Below are 17,555 nucleotides of genomic sequence, written 5' to 3' on the forward strand. Positions count from 1 at the left end.
TCTGCCCCTTGTGAATTTCAATCAATTACCTTATCTTACGTAAATAAATTTGAAAGTGCACATGATGAGCTCTCAATAAGTGTTTATCATTGCTGTTATTATAGTTTTAATTACTATTATTTCAATAGTCATTCATGTATTCATTCATTTCATTAATGTTCACCTACTAGTAATCTTGCAATGCGCAGCACAGTATAGGGGAAGTTCTCCTGCAAAGATGAATAAAGCATTTATCTGCTTTGAAGCAGATGGCTAACTCTTCACCAAATAATCCATTTCCTCTTTTTCTTGGGTATGTAGCTAGACTGCATTTCTTGCTACCCTTGCATAGCTGTGTAGTCAAATTTTTGCCACTACTTTGTGAGTAAAAGTTTTGCATGTCATTTTTGGGTGGCAATTGTGTCTCCTTTGTATTGGCTTCTCTTCTAGTATCTCAATGCAGAAGAGACAAGGCTGTAGAAAATGGCACAGCCACAAAACAGATGGAACCCAGATTCCTAAATCACTTTGTGGAAGAGAACAGCCAAACAATGAAGAACATTTCTCCCTCACACTGGAATATTGGCAACAAATAAAATTCTACTGTCTTTGAACCATTATACACTTTTTTTAGGGTCTATTTGTTGTAGCAGCTAGTGTTCCTCTAACGCTCTGTATAAATATAACCATGGTGAAATGTGTGGAAGGAGTTGGTATTTTGCAGTCAAATATGTTGTTGAATTGGATTAAAATTTTCAGGAGGCTGGGGTTGGGTGAGAATCTAGGCAAATGGAATCCATTTACATTTTATCTTTTTACAAAAGTCAGATTCCTTTTAGATCCTCCTGACCTTAGATGAGGCCATTAGATGACAAATGGCATCTGCTAAAAGTACTGGCCTCTGATGAATATCTGAGTCAAGCTTTGTGTGTCTTTCTGCATTAGTGTGATAAGAGTTCTTCCTGACTCTTCCTTTCCCAAATGATCAATTGGCAATTTGTACAGTGAAAGGTTGGTCCTCCAACAGCTCATAAATAATGCGACTTACAAATCAAAAGACTTTCATAGTGCACAAGACACTTCAACTGTTTCTTTTAAAATAAGGTTTACTGTTACTTCTGGAAAGTGATTTTAAATTCCGAGTTAACTGCACAACTACTTTTTGAGACAAAATAGCTTACTTTCAGTGAGCACCTTTTTGGAATAAAAGAAAGATCTATACCTTCACTAAATGGCAAAAACAGGTAGTAGTTGCCATACTGTTTTATCACCATTCTCCAACCAAATTATGGATTTGATAAAGATGGTTCTTATGATGTAGTTACCCATACAGAAAATCTGTGTGTACCCCGATACAGAACTATCCAGAGCAGACTCAGCTGAAGACTGGTTTTGAGTATGCTTCTGTGATTCAGAATAGCATGGGGAGGCTTGGCTTAAGTCAGTTCTAGTGTGGTCCTGCTTCAGACTCTGTCTGGAGCCTCCCGAAATGGGAGGTGTGGTTGGTGTCCAGTTCTCTCTCTTCTCCAGGGAACTGCCAGCCTGCAACCTTGGCTTTAAAGGTGAGATAATGCAAATAAAAACAAGTCAGAGGCATATTTTTACCCCAAGTTGCCAACTGTCCTGGATTGACTGCTGTTATCCAATAAGCAAACCTCAATTGTAGAGAAAAACAAGCACTTCAGAAAAATTTGGAAGTTCTTTCTCTTTTTTAAACTCTCAAATCCTTCAGTCAAAATAAGGCAATACTTCTTAAGTTGCTGTATGTAGATTCAAGTGCTTACATTGATGATATTTGCTACCTGGACTTCATTTTGCATTTAAAAATAACATTCTAACCCTGAAAAATAAAATTACTCTGTTGGCAGTTTTCAGGGAATAAATGCTTCCCATGTGAGATTTTGAAAAACAGAAGGGAAATTAGTCACCCAATACTTTGAAGCATCCAGCAACTTCGAAAATCTGCGAAGATCAACACAGTGCAGACCTCTTGCAGATTTCTTAACTTTTCTATTTCCCTAGGAATGCCAATTTCTTAGCTGGGTAGAACAATATTTGTGAGCCAGGATTGGCTTGAACCAGATTGTGGTGTTTCACTCTTCTATGCTAATGGCTTTAAACTGGCAACAACAGCTGCAGCCTGAAGCGTGCCCCTCAACACTGGGCTGAGTGGACTGTGGAACTACAGACAACTTTTTGACCTGTTCTGTACAGAGCCGTGTTCTGGCTAATCATTAGAGGAGCAGTGACGCCTTCCCCCAGTACACATACACCTATTGGGCAAGGTACCTCTTGGAGAAACTCAGTGTTCCACAGTCCTGGTTTGGCAAGTATGGTCACCAAGGAAAGCACAAATTTACATGTCAAAGAGCATTGCTCATATCGCATCCCTGCCCTGAACCTACTACGGCAGGAAAGTTAGCCAGCCACCTACCATTTATCAGCCTAGTGGAAGACAAAGACCACAGGAAACTTGATGCTGGCTGAAAACGGACCCAGCTGCAGTCTAGTTCCTCTCAGGGGTGGTCCCAGTGGAAAACAGTGAGAGATCGTTCTTCCAGGGGGCAAAATGCAAGCAGGATACTTGGTTGTCCAGTTTATAAATAAGTAGAAGTGAACTAAGATATAGATGGACATGAACTCTGGAGCAATGGCAAATGGCTTGGCTGCTTGATTAGTGCCTACAAGGAACCAGAGTGGACAAGGAGACCTGGAGAAGAGACATGTGGATGAGTCTGTGGTTGTGGGCCCAAAGAGTAGGTAGCTTTGTTTCTCACTTCAATGCTCCAGAGAACTTCCACTGCAGAGGGAACTCTTGTTATCCAAGGTAGGCAGAATGTCTCATCTGTGGATGAGGCTTTAATACAATACCATTCCTTGAGGAGACTGGACACGTGATGGCAGGTTGATTTCAATTTCAGTTTTAATCTGTCCTTACCATACTTGATTCTTACTCTGGGAAGCCATTTGCCTTTGTTAACACCACCATCTAAGAAATTACAGAATACCTGATCTACTGACCTGGCATCCTGAGCAAAATTTGACAGTGAGCACATGATCATGAGATCCACTGTTCTTACCATATAGCTGATCACCCAGAAGCAGCTAGTCTAAGGGGACAGTGGAAAGACTATTGAAAACTTAGCTAGGGTGCAAGCTTGAGGGGCACAGGGTGAGAGTAGTGTCCTCCAGTATGCAGTCTATGTACTGAATCAGGGACCTATAAGGATTGTTTTTGTCCCCTGTGATTAGAATTCAAAGATAATGGAACCGAGGGGTAGGAAGAGGTTTGGATGCTCTCACAATCACGCTTCTTAAGCTTGCAACTTTAGGCTCTGCCATACTCAAGGACTTGGCTCTGGCAGGGGAAACGAAATTGAAGCTGTGACGATTGCCAGGTCATTTTAGGCTTCTCATGTCAGTGGACAAACTGGCAAAGAAAAGAACTGGTGGGTGTAATAGTCATAATTACCATGAGGAGTTAGGGTTGCTCCTACATATGGAGGCAAAGAGCAAAATAACTGGAACCTCAGGGGAATCACTGGGCCATATGTGGGTGCTTTCCTGCTCAGGGATAGTAGTAAATGGACAATTTGCAACAGCTCTGGCTTGATGAGGGCAAGGGAACTAAGGATCCAGGCATGTCAGGGATGCAAGTCTGGATCATGCACTGAGCAAGTAGCCTCGACTGCCTGAAGTCCTAGCCAAGGATGAGTGAGAGAGGAGGGAAATGAAATTTTAATCTTGGGCTCTTTTTCTGGGAAACCCAAGAAATATCCCCAGCACCTGGCATGGAATCTGGAACATGATAGGCAGGCCCTGTGTTGACTATATGAATCTTTGATGGATGTATGAATGAATAACTGTGTGTTGTGCTCTGTAGCAAAGGTGCTTATATCAGTTAGCATTTTCCAGGGAACCAGAATCAACAGTTTGTGTGTGTATGTGTGTGTGTGAACATATATTTATGTTCAGAGATTTATTATGAGGAATTGGCTCGTGCAATTATGGGAGCTGGAAAATTCAAGTTCTGTAGGGCAGGCTGGAGGGAAGGGAGGCTGGAAACTCCAGTAAGACTGATACTGAAGTCTTCAATCTGAATTTCTTAGGCTGGAAACTGAGGAAGGAACAGAAGACGTAGTCTTGAGGAAGAATTTCTTCTGATTCCTGGCATCCTCAGCCCTTTACTTAAGGTCATTTTCTTTTAGATGCTAATCCCATCTACAAAATACCTCTGTGCAACCACTAGCCCGGTGTTTGACCGAACAACTGGACACCAGAGCCTACCCAAGTTGACACATAAAATTAATCATCATGGTGTTCAAATTAATTCGTGCTTGGGAAGTGCTTAGAGACCTCAGGGGAAAGTCTGTGTGTTGACACGTGGCAATCCCTGCCCGTTGTTTCAGCAAGATTCACAAAATGTCTTTCCCACAGAACCATGATTCTTGAGGTGAAAGCTCACACACAGTGTTGGAAGTGCACCAAACCACCTCTCTGCTGGCCTTCCCAAGCCACTGTGTCACCAGCAGGAACGCATTATCCTTTCAGAGTCAGGGCAACAGAGAGAAATACAATCCTTCAGGCTTAACCGTTTTCTTTCCCTAAAATGAAAAATCCAAGGCTCACATGGCTACAATTTGGGTGCAGAGTCATGTTCACGTCATTGCTACACACATAAGGGGTAGAATGTTTCTCTAGGTGACTGAATGAATGAGTTTTTAAGCCATCCCATGCACTTTACCCTGATAAATTAGCCAAAATGACCAGTAAGCGTCATGTAATTACAGTGTTGACAGTGGTCTAAGGCTCAACTAGATGAAAAATTACTTTCCCTTCACCTCTTTCTCTCTCTCTGGAATCGGCAGATTGGAGATGAATTCTCCAGCCTATGAGTGATTGTCTTGAAATGTAATTGTGGACCTGGATGGGCCCAGAAGTATTTTTGCCTAGTGTCTGATTGTGAAACCAGAGGTTTTGCAGATAGGATTGGAAAACTTACCAGCTTTTCACTCTATTTCCGTTTCTTTCGTTCCATCTTCGTTCTGACATTCTGGCAGTAATGTCAGTAATTTTCAACTCTGACGTGTCTGGCCCATTGTCATGTACTAGAATTTGCGTGTGTGTGTGTGTGTGTGTGTGTGCGCGCGCATGCGTGTGCATACTTGAAGGGATTAATATTCAGAACAACAGTAAATAAGTAATAATAATCACTATGCAATTGTTATTAGAGTTCAACATTTTCTCACGACGTCTATAGAAACACCAAATTGTTCCCTCACTCACCTGGTGGCTTTTCGCATCTTCGTTGTTGTTTGAGATACATTTTCACTGTCCTGGCCTTTCGCTTATGTGTTTAAATAAGCATACAATTTGCCTTTGGTACTGGCCCCCTCAAAATATACATTTTTCCCCCTTACAATGTCATACATAGTTCTTCATTGCTTTTCACAACCTTCTCATCTCTATGTTTCATTTTGTGAACATCTCTGTGACAGTATGTATCCTAGTCATAACCCCCCAAAATTTATACCTTCATCAAAATTTGGGAGCATGTTAGTGATTGGTTTGTGAGCTGCCATCGGATGAGATAGTAGTGATGATTTCTGCAAAAAAAGTATCAGGTTTATGGGTTACGTTATCAAGAAAAAATTATCCAAAACTTGGAAAGAGGGTACAAGGATGGCTGTATATCAATCAATGCAGATGTTACTGTAGCATTGACCAGCAAGTGCATGGAAGTGCCATCTGAACCACATCTCTGGTAAGGGTTTAATATCCAGAATACATGAAGAAATCCTTCAACTCAACAAAAATAAGACAAATAATCAAACTTAAAAATGGTCAAAAGACCATTGTATAGAATTACCATACGACCCAGCAATCTCACTGCTAGGTACATACCCCAAAGAATTGAAAGCAGACATATGAACAGATAAATATATATATATATATATGTATTTTTTTGGTGGGAGAGGTTCATGGTCTGCGAAACGAACAATATTGCACTCTAATGTTCATAATAGCATTATTCACAATTGTCAAAAGATATCAGCAACCCAAGTGTCCGTCAACTGATGAATGGATAAACAAAATGTGGCATACCACAATGTGATATATTCAGCCATAAAGAGGAATGAAGTTCAGGGGATGCAAGGGTAGTTTCGTGGTAGAATTCTTGCCTGCCATGTGGGAGACCCGGGTTCAATTCCCGGTCCATGCACTTACCCCCAAAAACAAACAACACAAAGAAAAATTTGATCAATGATGCTGCAATAATGGGATACTTACATGGAAAAAGAATGAAATGTGACCCTGCCAACAAAAAACAAGAATGAAGTTCTGATACATGTGACAATATGGATTAACCCTGAAGACATTATGCCGAGTGAAATAAGCCAGACACAAAAGGACAGATATTGTTTGATCTCATTGATATGAAATAATTAGAATGAGCAAATTATGGAGTCAGGAACTAGAATATAGGTTACTAGGGGCCATGTGGGGTTAGGGAATGAGAGTTAATGTTTGGTACAGAGTTTCTGTTTGGGGTTATGGAAAGGTTTTGGTAATGGATGGTGGTGATGGTGCCACAACATCGTGAATGCAATTAACAGCACTGAAGTGCATATTTGAATGTGGTTAAAAGGGGAAATTTTACGTTGAATATGTTAGAAGAATAATAAAAAAAAAACAAAACAGGATTTTACAATGCAAGGAGTGAACCCTAATGTAAATTATGATCTATTGCTAATAGCATATTTATAACACAAGAAACATGATTATAACACAAGAAACTGATGACACACTTGTGCTGGGTAATTGAAAAGAGTTTAATAAAGAGGCAATTGGCAAAGATGTGGGCAGGATTTAGGAAGAACAAAAAAGGACAGGACAGAACTTAGGCTAGAGGCAGCTGGGAGCCATTAACTAAACAGAGTGCTAGACCACCTGACAAGACAGGTGGCTTTTTGTGGAAGGATGAAACTTATCTTTAATGCCCTTCAGGGAGGAAGCCAGGGGAATAACTGCCCCAACTTCACCCTCACCTTTCAGTGCCTCTCATTGTCCAAACCCAACCAGAAGTCAAAAGCTCATGAATTTTGACCTCCCAAGGCACAGAGCATGGTGAAGAGTGGAGAAAGAATCTGGAAGGACAAATAGAAAATATCCACACAAAGAGCGCCTGGGTTGGAGCCAAATGTCTGTGTCAGTTAGTTTTGCCACAATAATGCTGTGTAACAAACAATCACAAGATCTCAATGCCACATGGCAATCTATGGTTGGCCCATCTTAGCTAGGCTTGCAGGTCTGTGGTGGGTTCTGAAGGCCCAGTGTCTCTACCTCTAACTGCAGGTCTGGTTGGCTGGGGCAGTATTGCTTCATGTGTGTCTATTCTGGGGCCCAGAAATAAAGGGGCAGCAGTGACCCAGGGGTGTTGGCTGATGTGCACGGGGGAAATCCAACTAATCTAGTGCTTTTCAAGCCTCTGGTCATGTCACATCCAGTTTTGACCAAAGTCCCATGGCTGAGCCCAAACTAAGGAGCAGAGAAGGATGGGCCTTCCATAGAGATGAGGGAACTGCAAAGTTATAGGATGAAGGATGCGGAAACAGGGAGGCATGATGAACTAGGGCCAATAATTCCATCTATAAAGGTCTCCACAGGAGGATGAAGGGGGGAAATGTGTTGTATAGGAGGGAATTTGTGTGGGTGGCTTTGCATGGTATAACCATTAGTTGCACCCCCTTTCTACTCATATACAGTCTTCCTTGCTTTTATAGTAATAGAATTTCTAGCTGAGCATGTCATGACTTAGCTAAAGGCTCTATCTCCCTTGCAGTGGAGTGAAGCCATTTGACTGAGTTCTGGGGAAATGATGTATGCAATTTCTGTCCTTAAAGGGAAGGCATCCCCTTATCTCCCCACCTCTACCTCAAGTCTATTGCCTGGAATGTGGACATGGTGCTGAGTCATTTTGGACCATACCGGTGTGGGTGAAAGCTTAGGGATGGCAGAACAGCAGGGTGGGGTGAACAAGGCTGCCTGGCCTGCTTGTGCATACATAGGGGAGAGAAAAAGAAGCTTCTATCTAATTTAGGCTGCTGTTACTTTGGATCTGTATTTCAGCAGCCAACTTTGGAATTAATACAGATGGATAGGAACCTCTACCCTGATCCCTGATGGAAGGGATACCACAGAAAGAGGTATTTTCTCCAATATTTTGAAAGGTAGCATTATCAGTGAGATAGTTGACAATGCAAAATCACCATGATTGAGGTACTTTGCAGGGAAACAAGGTAGTGAAGGGAGATCCAAGTAGAAAGAGCATGGAGGAATTTGTAAGTAGTTTGGTAGGGCTGGTGTGGGATAGGGCGGGTGGGGCTCAGGCTGATGGGAAAGTTGATGGGGTCACCAAGGGTCTTACCGGACCTGCATTTATGTGCTACAGGCACCTGGGATCCTTCAAAAGGTTTTAAGCTGGACTTAAGAGATAGGACAGACTTGGATCTGGGGAAGTAAGAAATGATGACCTGATCAGATCTGCATTTGGGAAAGGGACTGTGACAGCAGTGTTAGAGCAATGGGCACATATTTAACCTGAACCTCAGTTTCCTTATTTCTAAAGATTTTGCATGAAGATTAGAAGAGTTATCAGATGTGAACGTCCTATATATATTTAAAGCATTATTATTATTATATGACCTGAGTCACTAATGAGTTAATATGCTTAATTTTTTGAGACAATATCAGTTTGGTCATCTGAGGCAAAATCCATATACTTGGTACTGTTACATGATTTTTGGAGCTTTCCGGTTTCTGAAACATCTGTTTTCTTGTTTCTTTTTGTTTTTATGGGAGCAGTTATTGCTATTTGTTGTCTGCTTCAGCTTAAACTGTGCTATGAATAGGAAAGATTGGAGAGGAAAATCGATGAACTTTGATCATAAAAGAGGAAAAGAGGGGGTTGCTGTTTTCCTTGCTGTACAGTCATTCTCTCAAGAGCCATTTACAGAGAAAAATGTTTTCCATTTTTCATAGCAGGTAACAAGTCCTGTATGAAGACCTCATCATATTTTACTAAAAGTCTCCTCTCCAAAACAGCACTGGTTGTGAGTTGGTGAATAGAAATCTGGTTTGTAAACAGCTACAAACAGTACAGGCAGCATTTTATGATGTGTGACATTTATTTTATTCAGTGTTTTAAGAAGGACCCTGACTCCTGAGAAAAGTAGAACAATTTCAAAGCTGTCTCACCACTCAGTGACAGTGTGACCCAGGAAGTCATGTCACCTCCCTGAGCCTCAGTTCCTTATCTGTGAAATGGGGGGGGGGGGATGGAGGGGTTCAGTAAGGCCTACTTCATCGGGCTGCTGGGAGGATGGTCTGCTTGAGGTCCCAGCATGGTGCCTGAGTAATAATAAGCATGGAATCGGTTATTATGAGGGTTGGGAGAAGGAACAACCTCAACTCTGATGCCAGCTTCAGAGATACCTAATTTCAAGTTTCTTCTGAAGACAGATCGTCATTGACACTTGAAAAACTGGAAGAGCATTAAAAAGAAGACTGAATTTAGTCCGCAAAGGTTCTTAAGCCTTAAAAGTCCAGTGCCAGTCAGTGTAGTGGAACCTCAGACAAGAGCAGGTGCTGACAGCCTGACCAGGTCACATACAGGACAGTAGGGCATGAGTGCTGGGGACACACCCCTTCCCAGGCTGAAGGTGGCATGGATCATGACCAGGGGTGAAACAGAAAGCAGTCCACACAGCTGCAGGGGTGAAAGTCAAGCTCTTTCTTTATTCTTTTACCATTTAAATTGGGATAGGTAGCAGCAGTGCCTGGGGGCTCCATGGGAGTGGGGAGAGGGAATCTGTTGGAAGGAAATCTTACCTTTGAGTATCAAGTTGCATCTAATCTGTCTTAACTTCAGCATATTTCACTTTAGGCTTTTCAATGGCAAGTCAAGGGATGGAAGTAAGACAGTCTTAGCGGAGTTCTTTGCAAGAGTTCAAAATAGTGGCTAAAAGTTTATTCTTGCATTTTATAATGCATGTGCCTTGGAATTATGTTTTCAGAACCAGACTTAAGAAAATACAAACTTTCCAGGTAGCACAAAGTTGGTTCCCATCTACCTAACGCCTCTGTCATTGGTTGATGTGACATCACACTTTCCTGACAGTATCAGCTCAGGTATGGGTTGACAGTATATACATGCCTCAGCCACAAAACAGGGCCTTCTAGATAGCCAGATGCAGGTCCTTTATCCTTCCCAACAGATGCCTCTCCACCACCCCTGACTCCACCAAAATGGAGTAATAGCATATTCCCGACTTGACCCCTTCCTCTGGACCTGGCCAGGCATACATCAAGAGCGCTCGCTGGTGATGGGCTCAACCCATAGGCCACAAGACGCACAAGGCAAAATCTGCAAAGATATTTCTAGACATTTCAAGTGATTGATTCTTCTGAGGAAATGATACATTAAAAATATATATATGTATACACATGCACGCACACACACACACATATATTTATTTTTTTAAACCACAACTGAAAAACATTCTTTGCCACTGGGTAGAACTGAATTTGACAAGAAACCCTATGAGGTTTAATTAGTACCATTATTGTTTTCTTTGGATCCATGTATTATATTGGTAAAATGTCAAAAAAAAAATGGTAAAAGGCAAATATTTTTGTACAAAAATACAAAGTTTTAAAAGCTCTTTTAGTATATTTCTTATTATTACTAAGATTTGGCCTATATATCTGTATGTCTGCATAATTTTCCTACATTTGGGGTTTTTTTAGGAAAAGTAAGGCACTGTTTATACAGTATATGTATAAATTCTTCCGATAGCTCAACAATCAATGATAGTTTTTTCAGATTGGAGCATTCCATACTTCGGAAGATATAATTTGTGTAACTGCGTAGTTTGTGACTGGCTGAGAAAAATCTCTGTGATTCAGTCCACGTGCACACTGAAAATCCACAAATCACAGCGGGGGACATTTTAGTTCCCAAGTCCTTGGGGTCATGGTGGATGGTAATAAATGTGGCTGTCAATTTTTTCAGCAATAGGTCTTCAGTGCTTTTTATTTTTTCCAACTTGTGAGAAGGAGATGCAATCAGAAAGGAGTATCTTTTGCCTTTGGGAGCCGTCTGGAATTTTGCTCATGTTATTACATCAGTCCCTTATAATGCAGATGATAGCGCTAAAAGAGAGAAAAAAGAATGGGCATCAATTTTTTTTTTAAAATATGGAATGCTTCACGAATTTGTGTGTCATCCTTGTGCAGGGGCCATGCTAATCTCTGCATCGTTCCAATTTTAGTATATGTGCTGCCGAAGTGAGCACAAATTTTTCGGAAAGAATAAAGTTTATGTGCAATTAAAAAAAAAAGGAACATTGAGTTTTTATTAGAAAGATTAGAAAGACAACATTCCATAATGCTTGTTTTTTCAAAGAAAAGCTGAGAATTTCTTATTTCAATTAAGTGAAAGCTAAGATTCATTTTGCAAGAACCTATTCCAGAGAAGCCTAGCCCCAACTCAAATCCCAACCAGCCAAAAAAAAAAAAACACAAACAAATCACAAATCTGGGTTACTTATCACCATCTATTATAATTTCCTGGTTAGCTATCCGTCTTCCTCATTTCTCCTCACCTGTCCAGCTGACCAGGCTGTCGGCTCCTTATGTACCTCAAGATTCCTAGCACTTGACCCAAAGTCAAGTGTCTGACATACTAAAGGTGCTCAATAAATATCTGGAGAATGAGGAAATGGATAATTTGTGTCTCGGCTACTTCCCAGACTTTTTTGAGCAAAATTTATTTGCTTTTTTCTAGCAGCTTTATTGAGATAGTAATTCACATATCATACAATTCACCCTTTTAAAGTATACGGAGGTTTTTTAGTATACTCACAGAGTTGTGCAATTTAGAACTATCAAATCTAATTTCAACAAATTTTCATCATCCCTCAAAGAAACTGTCCTCTTTTCTTCATTCTCCCTGCCCCCACTGCAAAAGTTTTAAATCTAGTTCTGATGAAAAAAACCAAGATTCCATTTCTGAAGAGGGCCATGTATTAAATGAAGTTTTAGAAAAGTACATTTTGAAGTCAAGAAAGTCTCCCAAAGGTTTTTTTGGCTTCTGAGCTTATAAGGGGCACAGACTATATCCTTCCATTATCTAGCTTAGCACCCAGCCATACTAGATACTCAATAAATACATGTGTGAATTGAATGCTTGGCTACGTGCATCATCTACATATGGAACTCCCTGAAGAAGACACAATATTGGTGCCATATCTTAAAGAACAATTAACTGACAGTAATTACAAGATACTGACCCAGGCCAGTTAGTCTAACATTTATTAAGTACTTCCTATATACTAGGCACAGTTGTCATTCACATTTATTAACTCATTTAAGTCTTCCAACAATCATGTAAAGAGGATGCTATTGTTCCCACATGGTCAGATACCATGCCTAGCTAGGAAGCAGCAGAAGCAGAACTGGAATCCAGGCAGTTGGCTGGGCACTGAGCCTGCATTCAGAACCCTTACACCAACCACCTCTTGTCCTTAATAGGACACAGGCTCTGCAGCACTACTGTCTTAAACCCCCTCCACAGCTTACCTGTCTCTCTGTCTTTTTCACAAATGAAGTTATTGATGTCTTCACACTGGAAATCGTTCCATTGTCCAGCATAAATCAACCCAGCACAGTCTTCTCCCGGCCCATGGCCATGACCCCAGTTATCTGGCTGTCCAGCTTTCCAATTTCTTTTAACAAAACAGAAATTGAGTGTTACTTGCATAGTAAGACACATTTTCTTTACTCAAGACTCATAAAGAAATGCAAAAAACAAAATGGAAGCACTTGTCCTGGAATGAAAATGCAGTGTTTCAAAAGTAGTATGCGCTCTCATTCAGAATAAGTAGCAGCTGTTTTGCAGAGAAAAGAGATCTCATCAGTCTATGCAACTGTTCGGGTCAGGGGGCCGGTAGGCTGTGGGGTAATGCAGCATCTCCCTGCAGGCTGGTAATCTTTGCCACAAAGAAATCAACTCCTTGAGCTTCCTCATCACAGAGCAGTGGGAGTAATCCTTCATCAACACAGTTAGATGAGTGATGGCTTTTTTTTTTTTTTTTACATGGGCAGGCACCAGGAATTGAACCCAGGTTCTCTGGCATCACAGGCAAGCATTCTTGCCTGTTGAGCCACCATGGCCCGCCCGAGTGATGGCTTTTTAATGTGTACTGCAGAGCTGTCTTCTGGGCATGTGTGTGTGTATATATATATATATTTATGCACCTGAATACATATGCAATATGAGGACATGCTATTCATACACACAAAAACTCTCTTGTGAGAACCTGGAGAGATCCTGGTATGCTCTGATATCTTTCAAATTAGAGTTACTCAGAGAAACTGCAAGACCCCTGATATATGTCTACAGGAGCCAGCAATTAACAAACAATTGGTTAGGGTAGGCTGGCTAGGTTGTAGCTGGCTTGATTGCTGGAGAAAGAAATAGTAATTTAATCTTACTGAAAATGACTCCAACATTTTACTGCCTCTCCTGGGAGAGAGATTCTTAAAAACAAGGTTTCTTTAGGATGAATTTCTTGGGGCTTGATAACTTGATGTTGCTGCTCAAATCAGCACAGCTGGCAAGGACAGTAGCTCTCAAACTTGTTTCCATGTGGTAAATTAGATGTGTTTCCAGACTCAGAGCTGAATCTTCTCTAAGAAGCAGGTTCTTGCACAGAAGCTTGTGGTTACTGCCTGAGAGGACGAGCTTGCCTGATGTGGAGGCTCTGAAAGAATATCTGAAGAAGGAGGCTTCCCATAAACGATGACTCATTACCCCATCAGACACTGGTATTCTGGGGTTATCCGAGGATAGAGCCTCTGGGATCCTTCTTCTTTCGATGGTAAGACCAGCACAATAAGAGGGCAGTGGGAAAGCACAGTCAAAGTTTTCAGTTAAACAGTGGGCAAACAAGGTAGAATTGAATTCCACCCACCAGATGTGTATTTTGGGAATTTTTTTTTAAAAAATGACCTCCCTTAAAGAACTCTAGCAAGGAAAAGATAATTTAGAGGAGCTCCTGATCCAAATAGCAGAGTTTAGGATTTGCTTACTTTTGTGTATGCTTTTTTGTCTATTTCTGTCCACTCCACAGGCCTCCTCTGGAAATATTAATAAAGCCTGAGCAGTTTGGGATCTTATTGAAGAACATTTTATTAATTTCTGCCGGTAACGTGAGGAGGTTTGATCCCAATTTTGTAACAGAATTTGAGAGTTATGGTTCTTGGATGCATAATGATGGGGTATTTGATATTCTCTATTTTTCAGTTAATTAGGAAACTATATGCAAATGACTTCTGATAGAAGACCTGATCAATATTTTTCCCTTGCATTTCCTTGTCATTTTAAGTTCAGTAGATCAAAGAGACTTATAATTAGACAAAAAGGTAACTGATTGATAAGAAAGGAGATAGTTCATATCATCATTCTCAAGAATTCATATATTGTATTCAAGGTTTTCTTTAGGGACTAAAAGTGGAATGGGGCAGGAGTGCAGGGAACAGAGGCAGTGCAGGCAGCAAGGAGGGGTCATTTTGTAACTTCTGAAACGAGGCTACAGTGACAATTTCTTTTATAGATTAAGGACCCAGAGTCAAAGCATCACTATGGAGAAGCTAAAATCACATGGAGTAACTTGTGGCAAAACCCTCAGTCTGCATTCTTGGAATAGAATAGAACACATCAAGTAAACATAATGCATATTTTTGGAGAAGAATTTCAGCTTAAATTGCATCTTATCCTCATTCACAGGTAGATTCTAGAAGGAAGAATGGCTGAAATATAGACAGATAAATCCCTGAATCCTATATTGTAATACACATGTCACAGGCGTGATTGCGTAACAACACATGTACGTCCTCTGGCAGTATATTGTAAGCATACCAGGAACCTTGGAAACTCTTCGACTCACTGTTCCAGCATGCTGGAAACACATAAGCACATCAGCTCGTGAATGTAAACCTTCCCCAGGACTTTGGTTATCCTACTGGAGGCAGAACACAAACTCTCCATCCTGGGAATGGCTGCTTCCAGTCTCACAACTTAGGACTTTCTCATCGACCACAAGATTTGACTGAGGCTTCGTGGCCAAGAAATTTCTGTTGGTAAAGCCCTGGCTTCAAAACAGGAAAATCTTAGCAGTGAGAAATGTTTCTTTGCTGTAGAATTTCCCTCTACAGCATCTGTATTGTAGAAGATTTCTTTCTAGTGGTTTGAGCCACTGCCACTCTGGTAGAAACATGAAGCACAAAAGAGAGCGAGTTACTGAAGTAGATTATAACGTGGGTGCCCTACTGGTCTCTACCTTTCTGTGATTCTAGATTCTAGACATCCTGTATGTTGTAAAAATCCTATGTGCAATATGGAGCAGTCTGCATGAACAGAAAGGCAACCTATCTTACCTCTGTGATTTAATGGTGAAGGCTGTAACCTGTCATGTGCCAGCAGATGCCCACCACAGGATGTCCTATGCAGTGAGAGCGAGAAGTGGAGCAGAGGAACAGGAGTCTCCAATGTGCTTTGGGAAGTGCTTGGGGAGAACTTGGCCTCTTGAGTGATCTCAGGTGGGCTCCCTTCCATTCTTCTCTCAGCAAGGGGACAAGTATCTACGTCTTATTTGTGTCTGACCCCCAGGCAAAGCAGGTGGCCTCTAGTCACACACCCTACATTTATTCCCACAATAGTAGAAAGTTCGGCTTGTGCCAATGGCCTCTCTAATGTTTGTTTTCTATTTCATTGCTATCCATCTTTATTGTTTCGTTCCTTTAGCTTTAGCTGCATCCCACAAATTTTGCCCATGCTGTGTTTTCATTTGCTTCAAAATATTTTCGGACTTCCTTTGTGATTTCTTCTTTGACCCATGGGTTATTCAGAAGTGTGTCATTTGATTTCCAAGTATCTCAGGAATTTTAAAGATCTCTTTATTTTACCAATTTCTAATTTGGTTTTATTGTGGTCAGAGAACTGCATATAATTTGAACTCCTTGAAATTGACTGAGGCTTGTTTTATGGCCGAGCCTATAGTTTATCTTGGTGAATGTGCCATATGCACTTGAGAAGAATGTATATTCGCAGTTGTTGAGTGAAATAAATATTTATTAGATCATGTTAGTTGATAACGTTATGTATACCCTATCTCTATTGTTTTTTAATTTTTTCTACTTCCTCTATTGATTACTGTGAAAAGAATGCTGGAATCTCCAAGTATAACTGTTAATTTGGCTATTTCTTCTTTTGATCCTGCCGGTTTTTTCTTCTACTTTGAAGCTCTGTTCTTCACTGTATATACACTCGGGACTGGTGTGTCCTTTTGATGGTGACGTGGTCCTGGACATCATACTTGCTACGTGAGTACCAGAACAGCACCTGTCACTCATTGTGCTGACCCCCACTTAGAAAGTTCCTCTAGACCAGCACAGAGGTTGGCATGCAGTGAGCACAACATGATAATTCACCAAACGTTCTCAGAGGATTGCAGCAAAGGGATCTCAATTCCCATTCAGGGCACTCGTGCAATTTTCACGAATCGGTCATGAAATGAGAAAAAGAAGTATGTGTGTGTGTATATGTGTGTGTGTGTGTGTGCGCACGCGTGTAAGACAATAACTGTCTTGAAAAGGACTGTTAGGTTTTTTTGTTTTTTAGACTGAGATTGTTGATAGGCGATTTTTTATTGAGATATATTATATATTTGTTAAATATTGTATAATATATTCACATGTCATATAATCATCCAAAGGGTATAATCAATGGTTCACAATATCATCATACAATTGTGCATTCATCACCACATGTCCTTATTTTCTTACTCATCTGTCCATACACTGGATAAAGGGAGCATCAGTCACAAGATTTTCACAATCACAAGGTCGCATCACAAAAGCTCTGTAGTAATTCCATCATCTTCAAGAATCAAGCCTACTGGAATACAGTTCAATAATTTCAGACATTTCCTTCTAGCTATTCGGATACACTAAAAACTAAAAAGGGATATGTATATAATGCATAAGAATAACCTCCAGAATGTCTGAGCGATTTCAACTCTATTTGATTTCAACTTTACTTTGATCCCTTTCTCTTCCTCCTTTGGGTCAAGAAAAGGCTTTCTCAATTCCACAATGCCAGGGCCAGCTCATCCCCAGAAGTCATGTCCCCTGTTGCCAGGGAGATTTGATAGGTGATTTTTAAAACCTTGTCCTTAACTGGCAAATAAAGCCCTGCAATCGATGCCAGTCCTCCAGTTTTCCTTTTATTTTTTAGGTGCATGGTCCGGGAATTGAACCCGGGTCTCCCGCATGGAAGGTGAGCATTCTACCACTGAACCACTCGTGCACACTCATGGTTTTCCTTTTGACACTGCATTGGTCTGCAGATCAAAGGCACCTGGGAACCATGTCACAGCATTGTCCTCAGCACATTGCATCTCTTGCCTGGTCTGTCCTGGGTGCAGAAAGAGCCACAAAGCGCAGCGAGTCTG

At 40.9% G+C, this 17,555-nt stretch overlaps 2 protein-coding genes and 1 non-coding gene across 7 annotated transcripts in view; 1 reads left to right on the forward strand and 2 right to left on the reverse strand.

Moving 5' to 3' along the window:
* The window catches only part of LOC143662270 (uncharacterized), a 53,892-nt gene that overhangs the window by 16,706 nt on the left and 19,631 nt on the right, over nt 1-17,555 (forward strand). For 3 of the 4 annotated variants that reach the window (XM_077135851.1, XM_077135850.1, XM_077135852.1), the window contains 2 exons: nt 16,346-16,425; nt 17,339-17,380. In XM_077135851.1, the coding sequence (XP_076991966.1) occupies nt 16,346-16,425; nt 17,339-17,380 (122 nt within the window). The remainder of the gene's footprint in view (nt 1-16,345; nt 16,426-17,338; nt 17,381-17,555) is intronic. The other variant, XR_013165243.1, reaches the window with a different exon arrangement.
* The window catches only part of COLEC12 (collectin subfamily member 12), a 182,906-nt gene continuing 175,108 nt past the window's right edge, over nt 9,758-17,555 (reverse strand). For both annotated transcript variants that reach the window (XM_077135845.1, XM_077135844.1), the window contains exons 9-10: nt 12,622-12,767; nt 9,758-11,193 (exon numbers count right to left, since the gene is read on the reverse strand). In XM_077135845.1, the coding sequence (XP_076991960.1) occupies nt 11,174-11,193; nt 12,622-12,767 (166 nt within the window). In that variant the 3' untranslated portion in view covers nt 9,758-11,173. The remainder of the gene's footprint in view (nt 11,194-12,621; nt 12,768-17,555) is intronic.
* Nucleotides 11,233-11,336, reverse strand: LOC143662889 (U6 spliceosomal RNA). Its single transcript, XR_013165657.1, has one exon. It is a non-coding gene; the product is annotated as a U6 spliceosomal RNA (small nuclear RNA).

Source organism: Tamandua tetradactyla, chromosome 18 (assembly GCF_023851605.1).
Source record: "Tamandua tetradactyla isolate mTamTet1 chromosome 18, mTamTet1.pri, whole genome shotgun sequence".
In the NCBI taxonomy this organism is placed as follows: Eukaryota; Metazoa; Chordata; class Mammalia; order Pilosa; family Myrmecophagidae; genus Tamandua; species Tamandua tetradactyla.